Source organism: Lissotriton vulgaris, chromosome 2_1, assembly GCF_964263255.1.
Source record: "Lissotriton vulgaris chromosome 2_1, aLisVul1.2, whole genome shotgun sequence".
NCBI classification, from domain to species: domain Eukaryota; kingdom Metazoa; phylum Chordata; class Amphibia; order Caudata; family Salamandridae; genus Lissotriton; species Lissotriton vulgaris.
The window spans coordinates 1,059,902,296-1,059,919,348 of NC_141687.1; the positions used below are offsets into that span (position 1 = coordinate 1,059,902,296).

At 48.1% G+C, this 17,053-nt stretch overlaps 1 protein-coding gene across 2 annotated transcripts in view; it reads left to right on the forward strand.

Moving 5' to 3' along the window:
• The window catches only part of LOC147731591 (signal transducing adapter molecule 2-like), a 520,259-nt gene that overhangs the window by 118,617 nt on the left and 384,589 nt on the right, over window positions 1-17,053 (forward strand). For both annotated transcript variants that reach the window (XM_086956701.1, XM_086956702.1), the window contains exon 2: window positions 3,486-3,570. In XM_086956701.1, the coding sequence (XP_086812827.1) occupies window positions 3,486-3,570 (85 nt within the window). The remainder of the gene's footprint in view (window positions 1-3,485; window positions 3,571-17,053) is intronic.

The following is a 17,053-nucleotide window of genomic DNA, read 5'->3' on the forward strand; positions in this document are numbered from 1 at the left end:
AAATTTACAATTTGTCAATGATTTAGACATATGCATTTGCACTTTAAAATCATGGTTGTTCATGATGTATGCTTTTTAAGAATGGCTAAGACAAATACGTGTATTAAGTAAGTTGACAATGTGACAAGAGTTGACATGTGGATTTATCCAGATATTAACGAAAGTTAATTAATGAGGGCAACCTCTGTTCTTAATCCATTGTATATATGTACATAGTAATTGTCTGCTCATGTGTTTAGCCTTTGTGCCCAATGCAGCCAACGGATTGATCCGGGCATTTTAAAATTGTTTTTTGGCACTAATACACATGCATACAGTACGAAGTAACGCTTATTCGGTGTTTTGAGCAGGGGATTTATCCCAATACTGTTTTATGACAAACCATGATTAAATGTGTTGTTCAGTGCGTGATATATTTTTCTACAAAAATGAAATGTCATAGTATTTCAACTATGTTTATTGCACCATGCACTTTACTTTGTTCTGGTTGGTCACCGTCTATAGCACTAGCACTTTAAATTCTGCCTGATGACTGCATAACACCATGTGATCAAGGCCTGTGAGAGGCCGAAACGTTATGCTGCCGTTTGTTGCACAATAAACTTCAACTCACGGATTTTTTGGTCCTGCCGTTTTTCTTCGAGGTAGCGTGGCTTATTGCAGCTCTGAGTGCCTTGGTGGGGACCCGTGTTGGATATATATATATATATATATATATATATATAGAGATATATAGAGATTTATAGATATCTATATCTATATCTCCAATTCTTCCGTTTTTTGGCAAAGAATTACCCACACTCACGGGTTTGGCATTTCCAAGGTTGTTTTATTACAGACAAGACAGACGCCCTCGCGTTTCGGCACTCAGCCTTTCTCGATGTCATTAGACATCGGCATGTTTTAAAACAGTCCTCACAATAAAGGAAGGACTACTGGCATGCTGACGTTAACCAGCGCCATCTTGGAGTGGTGGATATTTACAAAGATGTAATCAACTTTTATGCACATTATGTTTTAAACATGCATTTTTACCACTCATTGCACAAGTAGATTCGAACAGTGAAATGTACATAAATTATAAACATCTCACACATACTTTTTTTTGTACTTTGAATCGAATTAATTACTTTATTTGCATACAAAACAAAAATTGAGCCGTGTATCGGCCATTATCCTCCCTTAAGTGTATTCAAGTCTGTTTTTCAAAACAAATCAACCATAAACATTTCATTATCTATATACATTTTCATAGTCTATTTTTCTTATATTGATGTCATATTTCATTATCTTAAGTCATTTAATTGAATTCATATTGTTGCGGACAATGGACCCACCAAGGTATATTTCATAACTTCATATCAGATTGCAAAAAGTCACAAATCAATCATAAACCCAAAAGAAAAAATATTTCATCAGAAAAAACCCTCGCCCGTTAGTTACTATGTACATATATATATACATATACATATCTACAGGTAATGGTATGTTCACCACATCTTGCAATTCCATCGTAAGTTTGTTACCATTCATTTATATGCCAATGTGAACCATCAAGTCTTCGCCACTATTCATGCCCCAAGGTGTTTTTGTGTGGAGGTTGATGATATACCTCGATTCCAGCCTACGGAGTTTAAGTCTGATATTGTCAGGAACCGAATCTAGTCCATAGCACAGTAACTGATTTCGGTCACTTTGATGTTTTTCTGCAAAGTGTCTCGCAACAGGGTAGGCTTGGTCCACCTTGCCTATCTCCCTCATGTGCTCTAGTATTCGAATTTTGAATGGATGTACCGTGCTGCCAATATACTGGAGCCCGCACGGACAGACCAGACAGTACACTACATATGGTGTGCTACAAGTAATAAACTTGTTGAATTTTTTCACCATGCCAGTGTCTTGAATGGTATATGTGAGCTCTCTTTTGCTGTTGCTGCAAGCTCTGCATTTGACAGGGGAAAAAACCTTTCACACTCTTTAAGGTATTCATTTTTGGGGGTATTTTCTCTAAGTGACTTCGTACCAGTTGGTCCCGGATGGATCTAGCCTTCTTAAATGTGACCAATGGGAAATTGGGGACATCACCACCTATGACATTATCCGCCTTTAGGATATGCCAATTTTTTCTCAGCATTTGTTTCAGATAATTAGCTTCCGCTGAGTATGGGGTGATTAGTCGGAATTTGCCTCCCTCAGTTTTTTGTCCTTATTTTGTTCCAATAACTTGTCCCTGGTCATGGCTTTTACTTTACAAAGTGTTTTGTTCAATGAGATAGGATTATAACCTCTAACAACAAATCTGGCTATACTTTCAGTGGCTGCCTTATCGAAATCACAGTCGCGTGTGCAGTTCCTCCTGAGTCTAAGCAGCTCCCCATAGGGGATGCTTTGCACTAGTTTAGGGGGGTGACTACTGGTTGCATATAGTATCGAATTTCCAGCAGTAGCTTTTCGATACTATGAAGTTTCAATCTTGCCCCCAACGATCTGCACTCTCAGGTCCAAGTAGTCCACAGAACTTGGGCTAATTGTTCCTGTGAAATATATATATATATATATATATATATATATATATATATATATATATATATTTCAAGTTTCCACACTCCACGCTGCCAATCAGCGACAAAACAATATATATTTATTTTGAATGGTTAATTGTTGAGGAAAAAACAAAACGTGCCCCAACTGCATTGATGGAGCATTAAAAATTATAAATGGTGGAAACTGCTACTTAAAACATTTAAACTGACACCTAACTCCTAAAAATGTGCACATGCTCAATCTGTTTACTAAGTATTGTAATGTAGCAAACGTACTTCTTCACATGCAGAGATCGTTACTCTATAGTTAATCAAACAATCCCATGATTATTCGTAGTCAAATGATGAATTAAAAAAGATACTGCGTTCTACTTCACAACTAATATTTTAATTTGTTTTTCAAAACTTTTCCTATCTTATTTATCATTTATTTGGACGTTTCTGTCCCCTGTGAAATTCCTGCAACTCTGAGGAGTTTGGAAATTAGCAATCTACAAGTCCATTATACCACCAAAGTTGGAAAGTGAAATGTGTAGCTCCACCAGCTAATGTGCATACCTGGTAATCCAGCCCAGACCACTTGCATTACTACATCTGATCTCAATACGCTCACTCCTAATACATTTAGTAGCCCTCTTCCAAACAAGTTTTTAAATGTGGTCGTAGAGAGTTTATAAGTGAGTTTCGTGTAACAGTTTAAATATAGCGTTTTCTGAATATATCTGTGTTTATTTCTCCCCTTCAAGTATTGCACTTTCAGTATATTTCATGTATACATACTTAAGTTTTTCAAATTTCTAAATGGTTATAGTTTTCCATAACGATTTATGAATTTTGCCCATAATTCAAATTTTGTTGCATAATGTGTTTTCTTCTTATTTATGATGTTTTTTCAGTGTTCTGTTTTATTAATTTTAGAAAAATGTTTTTTTTTTTTTTTAGAAAAAGCCACAAATGAATACAACACTAGCGAAGATTGGGGCCTTATTATGGACATATGTGACAAAATTGGAAATACTCCTAATGGGTAAAAATGCCTTCATTCTCTTTAAGTTCCTTTTTTCACTTGAATTAAGCAGTTGTTTGAATACAGTACCTGTGACTTTTGATAGAAAGTAGCATATACCTGTCGGTGGTAACCTCACCTTTTATCATTTTTAGTCTTTTACTCTGTAAAAGGGTGTCTATATTCATACAAATATGTTTTTTTACACTGCAATTCAATTGATGTGCCCAATCTGATTAACTCTGTATGTACTGTGCCTGATTCTCTTTTGAAAGGCTTGCCAACTTGGCTTTAACGTAGCTTCTCTCTTGCATGTGCTTTCTCTCTCTCTTGCTTCCACTTTTACTTGACTCCTACACCCACATCATAAACCCTTTTTTATGGTCTGACTTGACAAGCACAGCTGTAGCCACACAGTTTTCTGAGCTTCACTAGAAAGCAGTGTTGGCTCCACCTACACGTTGTGATCCAGGAGTACATATTTTGATGGGGTAGGAGATGTGTACCTGCAAAAGAATTGGTTTCCCTCCTCACAGCTATGATCATTTTGGTTATTTATCCAGCTGCTGAGGTTGAACTATCAGGGGCACGCACATGATACTGTAATGCTATTAAAGTGTCTAAGATTACTCGATAATTTATGGCGTTTTCTTTGGCAGCATCACAGGTGGAAAGAGGGCAGTCATTAACATACATGGATGTTTAGGTCTGGCTTTGCAGTACATTCATAAGATTGACCTATTGTCATTGGCAAGCCTTGTCTGCCCGGTTTCTCCTCCTCTGCCCACCCACCCCCCCAGTTTCTCCTCCACTGCCCACCTACCCCCCCAGTTTCTCCTCCACGCCCACCCACCCAGTTTCTCCTCCCCACCCACCCACCCCCAGTTTCTCCTCCCCACCCACCCACCCCCAGTTTCTCCTCCCCACACACCCACCCCCCGTTTCTCCTCCCCACCCACCCACCCCCCGGTTTCTCCTCCCCACCCACCCACCCCCCGGTTTCTCCTCCCCACCCACCCACCCCTCGTTTCTCCTCTCCCCCGTTTCTCCTCCCCACCCACCCCCCGTTTCTCCTCCCCACACACCCCCCCCCCAGTTTCTCCCCCCCACCCACCCCCCCAGTTTCTCCCCACCCCCGTTTCTCCTCCCCACCCACCCACCCCCGTTTCTCCTCCCCACCCACCCCCGTTTCTCCTCCCCAAACCCGTGTCCCCACCCCCCGTTTCTCCTTCCCACCCACCCACCCCCGTTTTTCCTCCCCACCCACCCCCGTTTTTCCTCCCCACCCACCCCCGTTGCTCCTCCCCACCACCCCCCCAGTTTCTCCCACCCACCCACCCAGTTTCTCCTCCCCACCCACCCACCCCCCCAGTTTCTCCCCCCCACCCACCCACCCCCCCAGTTTCTCCCCCCCACCCACCCCGGTTTCTAACCCCAGTTTCTCTCCCCCATCCACCCACCCCCCCAGTTTCTCCTCCCCACCCACCCCCCCAGTTTCTCCTCCCTCCCCACCCACCCACCCCCCCAGTTTCTCCTCCCTCCCCACCCACCCACCCCCCCAGTTTCTCCTCTCCACCCACCCCCCCAGTTTTTCCTCCCCACCCACCCACCCCCCCAGTTTCTCCTCAAGTTTCTCCTCCCCACCCACCCACCCCCCAAGTTTCTCCTCTCCTCCCACCGACCCCCCCAGTTTCTCCTCTAAACCCACCCACCCCCCAAGTTTCTCCTCTCCACCCACCCACCCCCCCAGTTTCTCCTCTCCACCCACCCACCCCCCTAGTTTCTCCTCCCCACCCACCCCCCCAGTTTCTCCTCCCCACCCACCCCCCCAGTTTCTCCTCCCCTGCCCGCCCACCCACCCCCCCCAGTTTCTCCTCCCCTGCCCGCCCACCCACCCCCCCCAGTTTCTCCTCCCCTGACCACCCACTCCCCAGTTTCTCCCCCCCACCCACCCCCCCAGTTTCTCCCCCCCACCCACCCACCCCCCCAGTTTCTCCCCCCCACCCACCCACCCCCCCAGTTTCTCCCCCCCACCCACCCCGGTTTCTAACCCCAGTTTCTCTCCCCCATCCACCCACCCCCCCAGTTTCTCCTCCCCACCCACCCCCCCAGTTTCTCCTCCCTCCCCACCCACCCACCCCCCCAGTTTCTCCCCCCCCACCCACCCCAGTTTCTAACCCCAGTTTCTCCCCACCCACCCACCCCCCCAGTTTCTCCCCCACCCACCCACCCCCCCAGTTTCTCCCCCACCCACCCCCCCAGTTTCTCCCCCCGTTTCTCCCCCCCCACCCCCCAGTTTCTCCCCCCCACCCACCCCCCAGTTTCTCCCACCCCCACCCCCCAGTTTCTCCCCCCCCAGTTTCTCCCCCCACCCACCCACCCCCCCAGTTTCTCCCTCCACCCACCCACCCCCCCAGTTTCTCCCTCCACCCACCCACCCCCCCAGTTTCTCCCTCCACCCACCCACCCCCCCAGTTTCTCCCTCCCCACCCACCCCGGTTTCTAACCCCAGTTTCTCTCCCCACATCCACCCACCCCCCCAGTTTCTCCTCCCCACCCACCCCCCCAGTTTCTCCTCCCTCCCCACCCACCCACCCCCCCAGTTTCTCCCCCCCCCCACCCACCCACCCCCCCAGTTTCTCCCCCCCCACCCACCCCAGTTTCTAACCCCAGTTTCTCCCCACCCACCCACCCCCCCAGTTTCTCGTGCACCCACCCACCCCCCCAGTTTCTCGTGCACCCACCCACCCCCCCAGTTTCTCCCCCACCCACCCCCCCAGTTTCCCCCCACCCACCCCCCCAGTTTCTCCCCCCTTTCTCCCCCCCGTTTCTCCCCCCCACCCCCCAGTTTCTCCCCCCCACCCACCCCCCAGTTTCTCCCACCCCCACCCCCCAGTTTCTCCCCCCCCAGTTTCTCCCCCCACCCACCCCCCCAGTTTCTCCCTCCACCCACCCCCCCAGTTTCTCCCTCCCCACCCACCCCCCCAGTTTCTACCCCCACCCACCCCAGTTTCTAACCCCAGTTTCTCCCCCCCACCCACCCACCCCCCCCAGTTTACCCACCCACCCACCCACCCCCCCCCCCCAGTTTCCCCACCCCCCACCCACCCCCCAGTTTCTCCCCCACAGTTTCTCCCCCCGTTTCTCCCCCCCACCCACCCCCCCAGTTTCTCCCCCCCACCCACCCCCCCAGTTTCTCCCCCCCACCCACCCAGCCCCCAGTTTCTCCTCCCCCCCACCCACCCCCCCAGTTTCTCCTCCCCCCCACCCACCCCCCCCAGTTTCTCCTCCCCCCCACCCACCCCCCCCAGTTTCTCCTCCCCCCCACCCACCCCCCCAGTTTCTCCTCCCCCACCCACCCCCCCCCCCAGTTTCTCCTCCCCCACCCACCCCCCCCAGTTTCTCCTCCCCCACCCACCCCCCCCAGTTTCTCCTCCCCCACCCACCCCCCCCAGTTTCTCCTCCCCCACCCACCCACCCCCCCAGTTTCTCCTCCCCCACCCACCCACCCCCCCCAGTTTCTCCTCCCCCACCCACCCCCCCCCAGTTTCTCCTCCCCCACCCACCCACCCCCCAGTTTCTCCTCCCCCCACCCACCCCCCAGTTTCTCCTCCCCCCACCCACCCCCAGTTTCTCCTCCCCACCCACCCCCCCAGTTTCTCCATGCCCAGTTTCTCCACCCCACCCACCCATCCCCCAGTTTCTCCTCCCCACCCACCCACCCCCCCAGTTTCTCCTCCCCACCAACCCACCCACCCCCCCAGTTTCTCCTCCCCACCCACCCACCCACCCCCCCCAGTTTCTCCTCCCCACCCACCCACCCACCCCCCCCAGTTTCTCCTCCCCACCCACCCACCCACCCCCCCCAGTTTCTCCTCCCCTGCCCGCCCACCCACCCCCCCAGTTTCTCCTCCCCTGCCCGCCCACCCACCCCCCCAGTTTCTCCTCCCCCTCCCCTGCCCCCAGTTTCTCCTCCCCACACCCCCCGTTTCTCCTCCCCACCCACCCACCCCCCCAGTTTCTCCACCCCACCCACCCCCCTGTTTCTCCTCCCTCCCCTCCCCCCAGTTTCTCCTCCCCACCCACCCCCCTGTTTCTCCTCCCTCCCCTCCCCCCAGTTTCTCCTCCCTCAATCCACCCCCCAGTTTCTCCTCCCTAAACCCCAGTTTCTCCTCCCTCCCCACCCACCCACCCCCCCAGTTTCTCCTCCCTCCCCACCCCCCCAGTTTCTCCTCCCTCCCTACCCACCCCCCCAGTTTTTCCTCCCCACCCACCCACCCCCCCAGTTTTTCCTCCCCACCCACCCACCCCCCCAGTTTCTCCTCCCCACCCACCCCCCCAGTTTCTCCTCAAGTTTCTCCTCCCCACCCACCCACCCCCCAAGTTTCTCCTCTCCTCCCACCGACCCCCCCAGTTTCTCCTCTAAACCCACCCACCCCCCAAGTTTCTCCTCTCCACCCACCCACCCCCCCAGTTTCTCCTCTCCACCCACCCACCCCCCTAGTTTCTCCTCCCCACCCACCCCCCCAGTTTCTCCTCCCCACCCACCCCCCCAGTTTCTCCTCCCCTGCCCGCCCACCCCCCCCCCCCAGTTTCTCCTCCCCTGACCACCCACTCCCCAGTTTCTCCTACCCCTCCCCTGCCCCCAGTTTCTTCTCCCCACTCACCCACCCACCCCCCCAGTTTCTCCACCCCCCCAGTTTCTCCTCCCTCCCCACCCCCCCAGTTTCTCCTCCCTCCCCTCCCCCCAGTTTCTCCTCCCTCCCCACCCACCACCCCAGTTTCTCCTCCCCACCCACCCACCCCCCAGTTTCTCCTCCCCACCCACCCACCCACCCCCCCAGTTTTTCCTCCCCACCCCTCCAGTTTTTCCTCCCCGCCCACCCAGTTTTTCCTCCCCACCCACCCCCCCAGTTTTTCCTCCCCACCCATCCACCCAGCCCCCCAGTTTTTCCTCCCCACCCACCCCCCAGTTTTTCCTCCCCACCCACCCCCCCCAGTTTTTCCTCCCCACCCACCCCCCCCAGGTTTTCTTCGAAACCCACCCACCCCCCCGAGTTTTTCCTCCCCACCCACCCCTTCCCCCCGTTTTTCCTACCCACCCACCCCCCCAGTTTTTCCTACCCACCCACCCCCCCAGTTTTCCTTCCCCACCGACCTCCCCCAGTTTTCCCTCCCCACCCACCCACCCCCCTCAGTTTTTCCTATCCCCCCCTCAGTTTTTCCTCCCCACCCACCCACCCACCTCAGTTTTTCCTCCCCACCCACCCCCCCCAGTTTTTCCTCCCCACCCACCCCCCCCCAGTTTTTCCTCCCCACCCACCGCCCCAGTTTCTCCTCCCCACCCCCCCCAGTTTCTCCCCCCCACCCCCCCAGTTTCTCCTCCCCACCCACCCCCCAGTTTCTCCATGCCCAGTTTCTCCTCCCCACCCACCCACCCCCCCCAGTTTCTCCTCCCCACCCACCCCCCCAGTTTCTCCTCCCCACCCACCCCCCGTTTCCCCACCCCACCCACCACCCCAGTTTCTCCTCCCCTGACCGCCCACCCACCCCCCCAGTTTCTCCTCCCCTACCCGCCCACCCCCCCAGTTTCTCCTCCCCTGCCCGCCCACCAACCCCCCCAGTTTCTCCTCCCCTGACCACCCACTCCCCAGTTTCTTATCCCCCTCCCCTGCCCCCAGTTTCTCCTCCCAACCCCCCCCAGTTTCTCCATCCCCACCCACCCACCCCCCCAGTTTCTCCACCCCCCCAGTTTCTACACCCCACCCACCCCCCAGTTTCTCCTCCCCACCCACCCACCCCCCCAGTTTCTCCTCCCCACCCACCCCCCAGTTTCTCCTCCCCTGCCCGCCCACCCCCCAGTTTCTCCTCCCCTGCCCGCCCCCCCAGTTTCTCCTCCCCTCACCACACACTCCCCAGTTTCTTCTCCCCCTCCCCTGCCCCCCGTTTCTCCTCCCCTGACCACCCACCCCCCCAGTTTCTCCTCCCCTGCCCCCCCACCCACCTCCCCCAGTTTCTCCTCCCCTCCCCACCCACCCCCCAGTTTCTCCTCCCCTGCCCGCCCACCCACCCCCGTTTCTCCTCCCCTGCCCAATGGTTTCTCTTCCCCTGCCCATCCACCCACCCACCCCCCGGTTTCTCCTCCCCTGCCCACCCACCCTCCCGGTTTCTCCTCCGGATCTCATGAGAGTAAGAGAACTCCAACTCCCAGCATGCAGAGTGTCCATGATGCCGGGCCGGTGGTATGGGGGGGGGCGGGGTAATTGAAAAAATCCTATCTATCTATCTATCTATCTATCTATCTATCTATCTATCTATCTATCTACCACCCTCGCTCTATCTATTTATGGCCCTCACTCTATCTATTGCCCTCACTCTATCTATCTATTTATCGCCCTCACTCTATCTATCTATCTATCTATCTATCTATCTATCTATCTATCTATCTATCTATCTATCTATCTATCTATCTCCAGGCTCACAACTCTGCTTTCTCTCCAAACAAAGTAGAAGCTCTCCAAGGTGGGTGATCAAAACGTTTTAATCTGGCAACAAAACAGACGCGTTTCGGACTTCTAGCCCTTCGTCAGTGTTTAGCACATAGTCAGTATTTCCTGGCTATATCAACACGTCATTGCAAGCTGTACATAGAAAGCAATGACGGCACCAAAAACATTTAATTTTGCATGTAAACAGCGCGGCCATTTTATAGATTATATATACATATATTTATGCCTTCAAAGCGCTCGAAATTTACGGCGCCAGATTTTAAAAACCTTTAAATAAAGCCGTGTATCGGCAAGTTGGCCGCAATGGGCCGGTGATTAAAGAAACAATAAAGCCGTGTACCACACCAGCCATCATTTTACATGTATTGCCGAACATAGACCATTTTCAATACTCATGTAGTAGTTTATTATCAACAAGGGGTGTTATCAGCTTAGCTATTCTCATTCATCATTAAACATAACCCCAACATAATATAGGCTTGAGGAGGTATAAAATTAAAGTGCGAAATTTCAATGAGCAACAGATCAGCAAAAATCATTACATGTTCAAAAATTGCAAAATTACAACTGATCCACAATAATACCAATAGTCCCATCTACTGCATTTCATTTTCCCAAATGTACTGTCATTTCTTCACCACTGTTCATACCTTGTGGGGTCTTGGTGTCTAAATATATAATGTAGCGTGACTCTAATCTTCTCAACTTGAGAAGTCTGTCGCCTCCTCTAGGTTGCAGAGGTACATGATCTACACCCCAATACTGCAATAGGTCCCTATTGCTGTCGTGTGTCTTGGCAAAATGCCGGGCAACCGGATATGTTACATCCTGATTTGTTATTGCCCGTTGGTGTTCTAAAATTCGCAGTTTGACACTCTTGATTGTGCTGCCAATGTATTTCAAGCCACATGGGCAAGATAGGCAATACACTACGAAGGGATTTGAGCAATTAATGAACTTATTAATCTCCCTACTTCTGGATTGACCCGGCACTTTGTAGGTAAGTACTCTTTGACTATTCTCACACGCTCTACAGGGGAAGAAACCCTTCATTTCTTTCAGGGTTCCACTGCTTTTGGGTTTCTGTGGCCTAAGATGGCTTTGGACTATTTTATCTCTGATGGATTTCAATTTCCGGAAAGTAATTAATGGACGATCTGGGACGTCCCTACCAATTGCAGGGTCAGTTTGCAGTATGTGCCAATTTTTTGTTAATGTTTTCCTTAAATAATTGGCATTGTCAGAAAAGGTTGTTATCATACGGAATTTGTCAGTGATAGAAGTGGATTCCCTCGTATTCTCCTTAGGCAACAGTAGGTTGTTTCTGGGGATTCTTGCTACTTTACTGTAAGTTTTCTCTAAGAGAGTGCTGTCATACCCTCTAGTTTTAAACCTTTTAATACATTCTTTTGCCTCCCTGGAGAAATCACAATCCCGTGAACAATTGCCTCGAATCCTTAGCAATTCTCCGTATGGTATGCTGCGAACTAAACTGGGGGGATGACTACTTTTGGCGTGTAATATGCTATTCCCCGCGGTGGGTTTTCTATAAAAGGCTGTGTCCAATTTATTCCCACCATTGTTAAAGACCCTGAGATCTAGGTAATGTACCTCCCTACTGCTGATTTTACCTGGTAAATTTTAAATCCAAGTTATTCTTATTTAAAACGCTAATGAAGTCCTCTGCCTCTCTGGAGGAGCCCCGCCATACAAGAAAAAGGTCATCAATATAGCGTCTCCATACCGCAACCTGCGTCGCCCATTTTGCATTGTCACCTGCCAGGGCCACCTGCTTCTCCCACCAGCCAACGAAAAGATTCACATAGCTGGGGCGAAGCAGGTTCCCATCGCAGTCCCGTATATCTGTTTGTAATAGCTCTCCTGGAACATAAATATGTTATGGGTTAAGAGAATTCCTTATGGGGTAACCCAGTATCCCTCAGAACCTGGGCAATACAATAATAGTTTCAACAATGGCTCCGTCGGGTACGACCACAATTGCTTTAAATCATATATTTATCTTTAACTCAAATGTAGACATAACATTTCTACTTATTATGCCGCCTCTATTAGGCCATGAAGTGCAGAAATCAAACACTGAAAAGGGTCAGTACGGCATTTTAATCATTGAATCATTTTTCATTCATAGTTTTTGCTTTGTTCTTATCGACTGACAACTTTGAATATGCAATAAAATTTACAAAAAGCGGCGCAACAATTCAGTTTAGTGAACAAAGTGACATAGTGTGAAATAAATGTGACACAGTGACATCAAGTGATCTATATACACGTGCGTGAAAAAGGTCTATAGAAAGGGAAAGAATGAATTAGAGAGGCCAATTCTCATTAAGCTGATACTCAAGACCAACAAACTATATTCAATGGATGTATTATGTTGGACATGGTTGACTGGTCCTTTTTGTGAGTATGTCGACGTTTCGACCCTGGGACACCTTATTTATGGGTCTCTAGCAGGTCTTCTTCAGGACGGGGGCAGATAGGAGTGGTTGCGCCAGTTCTTCAAGAGTTAGACATCCTTATGTTCAATTCAATCAGTCGGTCTTCTTATATATTTGATGAATATCTACTTCCTACGATATGCGGAAGTAAAATTCACCGCTGGGTCGCGCTCGCTTTCAGAGACAGAAGCCGCCCAGCAGAGCAGACGCGCGTTGCAAACCCGTTCTGAACTGTTTAACTCCTTCGTGATGATTGAATAAATCACCGGATGATACACGGGTAGCCACGTAGGAAGTTACAACATATCGTGGCTTAAACTAACTTAACGGAGACATCACCAGAGCTACTATTGGATATTGGAAACTAACACAAATGGATCCTGACAATTAATAACAAATTGCCAGTGAATAGGATTATACAAGGACTAATGCCTTTCTAAATAGATATTCATCAAATATATAAGAAGACCGACTGATTGAATTGAACGTCAGGATGTCTAACTCTTGAAGAACTGGTGCAACCACTCCTATCTGCCCCCGTCCTGAAGAAGACCCGCTAGAGACCCATAAATAACATGTCCCAGGGTCGAAACGTCGACATACTCACAAAAAGGACCAGTCAACCATGTCCAACATAATACATCCATTGAATATAGTTTGTTGGTCTTGAGTATCAGCTTAATGAGAATTGGCCTCTCTAATTCATTCTTTCCCTTTCTATAGACTTTTTTCACGCACATGTATATAGATCACTTGATGTCACTGTGTCACATTTATTTCACACTATGTCACTTTGTTCACTAAACTGAATTGTTGCGCCGCTTTTTGTAAATTTTATTGCATATTCAAAGTTGTCAGTCGATAAGAACAAAGCAAAAACTATGAATGAAAAATGATTCAATGATTAAAATGCCGTACTGACCCTTTTCAGTGTTTGGTTTTTGCACTTCATGGCCTAATAGAGGCGGCATAATAAGTAGAAATGTTATGTCTACATTTGAGTTAAAGATAAATATATGTTATGGGTTAGGCAGAATTCTAACAGTTCCATTATGACCCCATGTTCAGTGTACTTCGCTGGTCTTTTGTTGAGGAAAAGTTGTATTGCCTCAACTCCCTTTTCATGTTGAATACAAGTATATAAACTTGAGATATCAAGGGTAATCAGTAAGTAATTAGGGTCCCATTCAATTGTCTCAATTTGACAAATAAAATACTTTGTGTCTTTCACATATGATTTTAATTTTGTGACATGAGGTGCCATAAAAGAGTCAATGAAAATGGATAAATTCTCAGTTAGTCCGCCTTTAGAGGAGACTATTGGTCTGCCGGGAGGTGAGTTCAAGTCTTTATGTATTTTGGGCAATTGGTAGAACGTAGGTGCTATAGGTTCAGAGTTTCTTAAGAATAAAAATTCGTCTATATCTAGCATTTGTCTATTGCGCCATTTATTGAGCAGATCATGGTATGTTTCCACACTCTGCAAATATTCTTCTTTGTTTGATTTCGTATAGTCATGGGGATTCTCTAATTATCTGAGTGACTCCTGGCAGTATTGTTGTCTGCTTATTAGCACAATATTTCCACCCTTATCCGAGGGTTTTACTATTATCTTGTCCATGGCTCCAATGTCCTGAATTATGGTTGCCTGCATGGTGGTTAAATTATTTTTTGTGCTCTTATTTTGTTGTTGTTGAGTCATTCTGAATTTATTAAGATCCAGGATTACTGCCTCCGAAAAAGTGTCAATGGCGTCATAAGGCATTTGCGGGTTAAATTGGGAAGATGCCTTAAAATCTGTGACAGGGGCCTGTTGTTCAATTCCTGCCCTTCTCATCCGTGATATGGCATCAATGCATTCCTCCTGTGTCTGTCCCAATGGTATGCCTTCCAATAACTCTATGGTATTTACATCTTTACTGACAAGAATATCGGTGGCTTTCTTTGAGGCTTTTTTCTTTGAACTTTTCGATTTTTCAGTTGATGGTTTCAACATAGAGAATTTGTGAAGTTTAATTTTCCGCACTAATTTATATAGGTCAATTCTTGTCTGTGTGTATTCCAATTTTTCATTTTTACAGAACGTTAGACCTAATTGTAGAGTCTCTTCTTCTAGTTTGGATAAGTTTTTGTCGGTCCGGTTAATGACAGTTAGGTTCGTTCCTGAATCTAACGTCTGGTACCCCTCTTCTTGTGGGTGGTGTTCCGTGGAGCATTTTTGGCTCTTCCCCTTCCAGCCACCTCTCCGAGTTCTTCTTCGTCGTCCAGTGGTCTTGTTTTCCCATCTCTTAGCCAAGTTTTGCGTATGAGATCGAATTCCATGTGAAAAGGATTTTGCTTGGTTCCTACCGATGTTCCGGCTACATACTCTCCTGACTGTTCATCCTCAGTTACTCTTGACTCCGATGTTTGAACCGTAATCGGTGGTGCTGTTGTTACCTTTTTCTTATTTAGTGCTTTCCTTGGTCCGTCAAACTTTTTCGAAAAAGTTAAAATCCTCCCGAGAGCATAGTCTCTCTCGTCCCGTTCGTATTTCTCCTGTTTCCTTTGCCTGATCTTCAATTCATATTTAATTAGGCGCTTTTTCATTTCATCCCGTAGTTGGCTTTGTTTCACAGTGTCTGTATCTTTTGTTATTTCCTTTTCCAAATTGCTCATTTCCTCTAGGGCTTTAGCCCGGTCACTCCATGCAAATTTGACTAGCAGGTCAAGCATAGCTTTGCATGAGGCTGCAGTCAGTTCCGCCCATTGGTCCAATAGTGTCGGGTCCGGGTTTTCATACGCGGGTACCGTGTATATTCGTAGTCCCCTCGGCACCCTGTCGACATCAATATAGCTTTGTAGGGAGGTAGCCTCCCACCATTTGCGGATCTCTCTCTCGCTGCATCTCTCGAGTTTTGTGAAGAGGTTGTGGAGTGTGCCTTTAGTTATTGTGCCCTCCCCTCGTGACTCAGGAGTACTGTTCGTGGTCCCAGTTCGTTTTTTAAAAATGTCTTTTGCCGCCTCGCGACGGTCTTCCTCATCGCACATGCTGTATGTTGCCGGAAAACACAGAGAAGCCTCTCTCTGTTCCGTTTAGTCACCCACACGCCCTGCTCAACAGTTTATTAGTCCTGTTATGAATTAACTACCAAAAGGGGGATCAATCAAACATCGCGTGTGTCGGCTTACCGGTGGTATCTTCGCCACTCCCAAGTCCGTCTACACGTGTTGTACCCTTCCGTATTCACAGGTCTTCTTCGAGTGGTGCCCCGTTAAACAACAAACTCCAGCTCCAGTTGTACCAAAATCCCAGGGCACTCGTGGGCGGGTACTTCAACCCGCTGGTATCGCGCGTACAAATCCAGGCTCAAAACTCTGCTTTCTTTCCAAACAAAGTAGAAGCACTCCAATGTGGGTGATCAAAACGTTTTAATCCGGCAACAAAACAGACGCGTTTCGGACGTCTAGTCCTTCGTCAGTGTTTAGCACATAGTCAGTATTTCCTGGCTATATCAACATGTCATTGCAAGCTGTACATAGAAAGCAATGACGGCACCAAAAACATTTCATTTTGCATGTAAACAGCGCAGCCATTTTATAGATTATATATACATATATTTATGCCTTCAAAGCGCTCGAAATTTACGGCGCCAGATTTTAAAAACCCACCCACCCACCTGGTTTCTCCTCCGGATCTCATGAGAGTAAGAGAACTCCAACTCCCAGCATGCAGAGTGTCCATGATGCCGGGCTGGTGGTATGGGGGGGGGGGGGGGGGGGCAGGGTAATTGAAAAAATCCATTCTATTGATATATATATATATATATATATCAATAGAATGGATTTTTTCAATTATATATTTCTATATCTATATCTATATCTATATCTATATCTATATCTATATCTATATATATATATATATATATATATATATATATATATATATATATATATATATATATATATATATATATCCAAGTATCAGCGTGTACCAGGAATCCTCCACGCCACAGATCACGCAGACACGGAGCAGATTAAGGTGCTGTTTTCTTTTTTTAGTGCAAGTTAGCTGCATGACGTTTCGGCTCCGAGGAGCCTTGTTCACATGACGGTGTTCACTTTGCTGAAACGTTCTTTTAAAGTGCCAGTGTTTGATGTAAATTAGGTCACATGTGAGGGCTAAGTATAGACATAGTGATAATACTAAGGTTTCCTCAAGGTTCAAGTTGTCATTTCAATCGCAATGACCATGTCGATTACAAACTTTGTGGTGCATTACAAATATTCATTTCAATTTAAAGTTGAAATTAAATATTGGGTTGAAAGCTGAATTGTACTATTTAGAATCATGGTTAAATATCTGTTATTATTACATATTAAAATATGTATTGTACATAAAATTGTCAGTTAAAATGATGCAATGTTATTGTCAAATACAAATTCAAATACATATATAAATATAAATATAGATGTAAATATACATATGGTTGATGGGAAAACTACTTCATAATATACAGCTCTAAAGTGCCCATGCCAAAGTGCTAGTGCCTGATT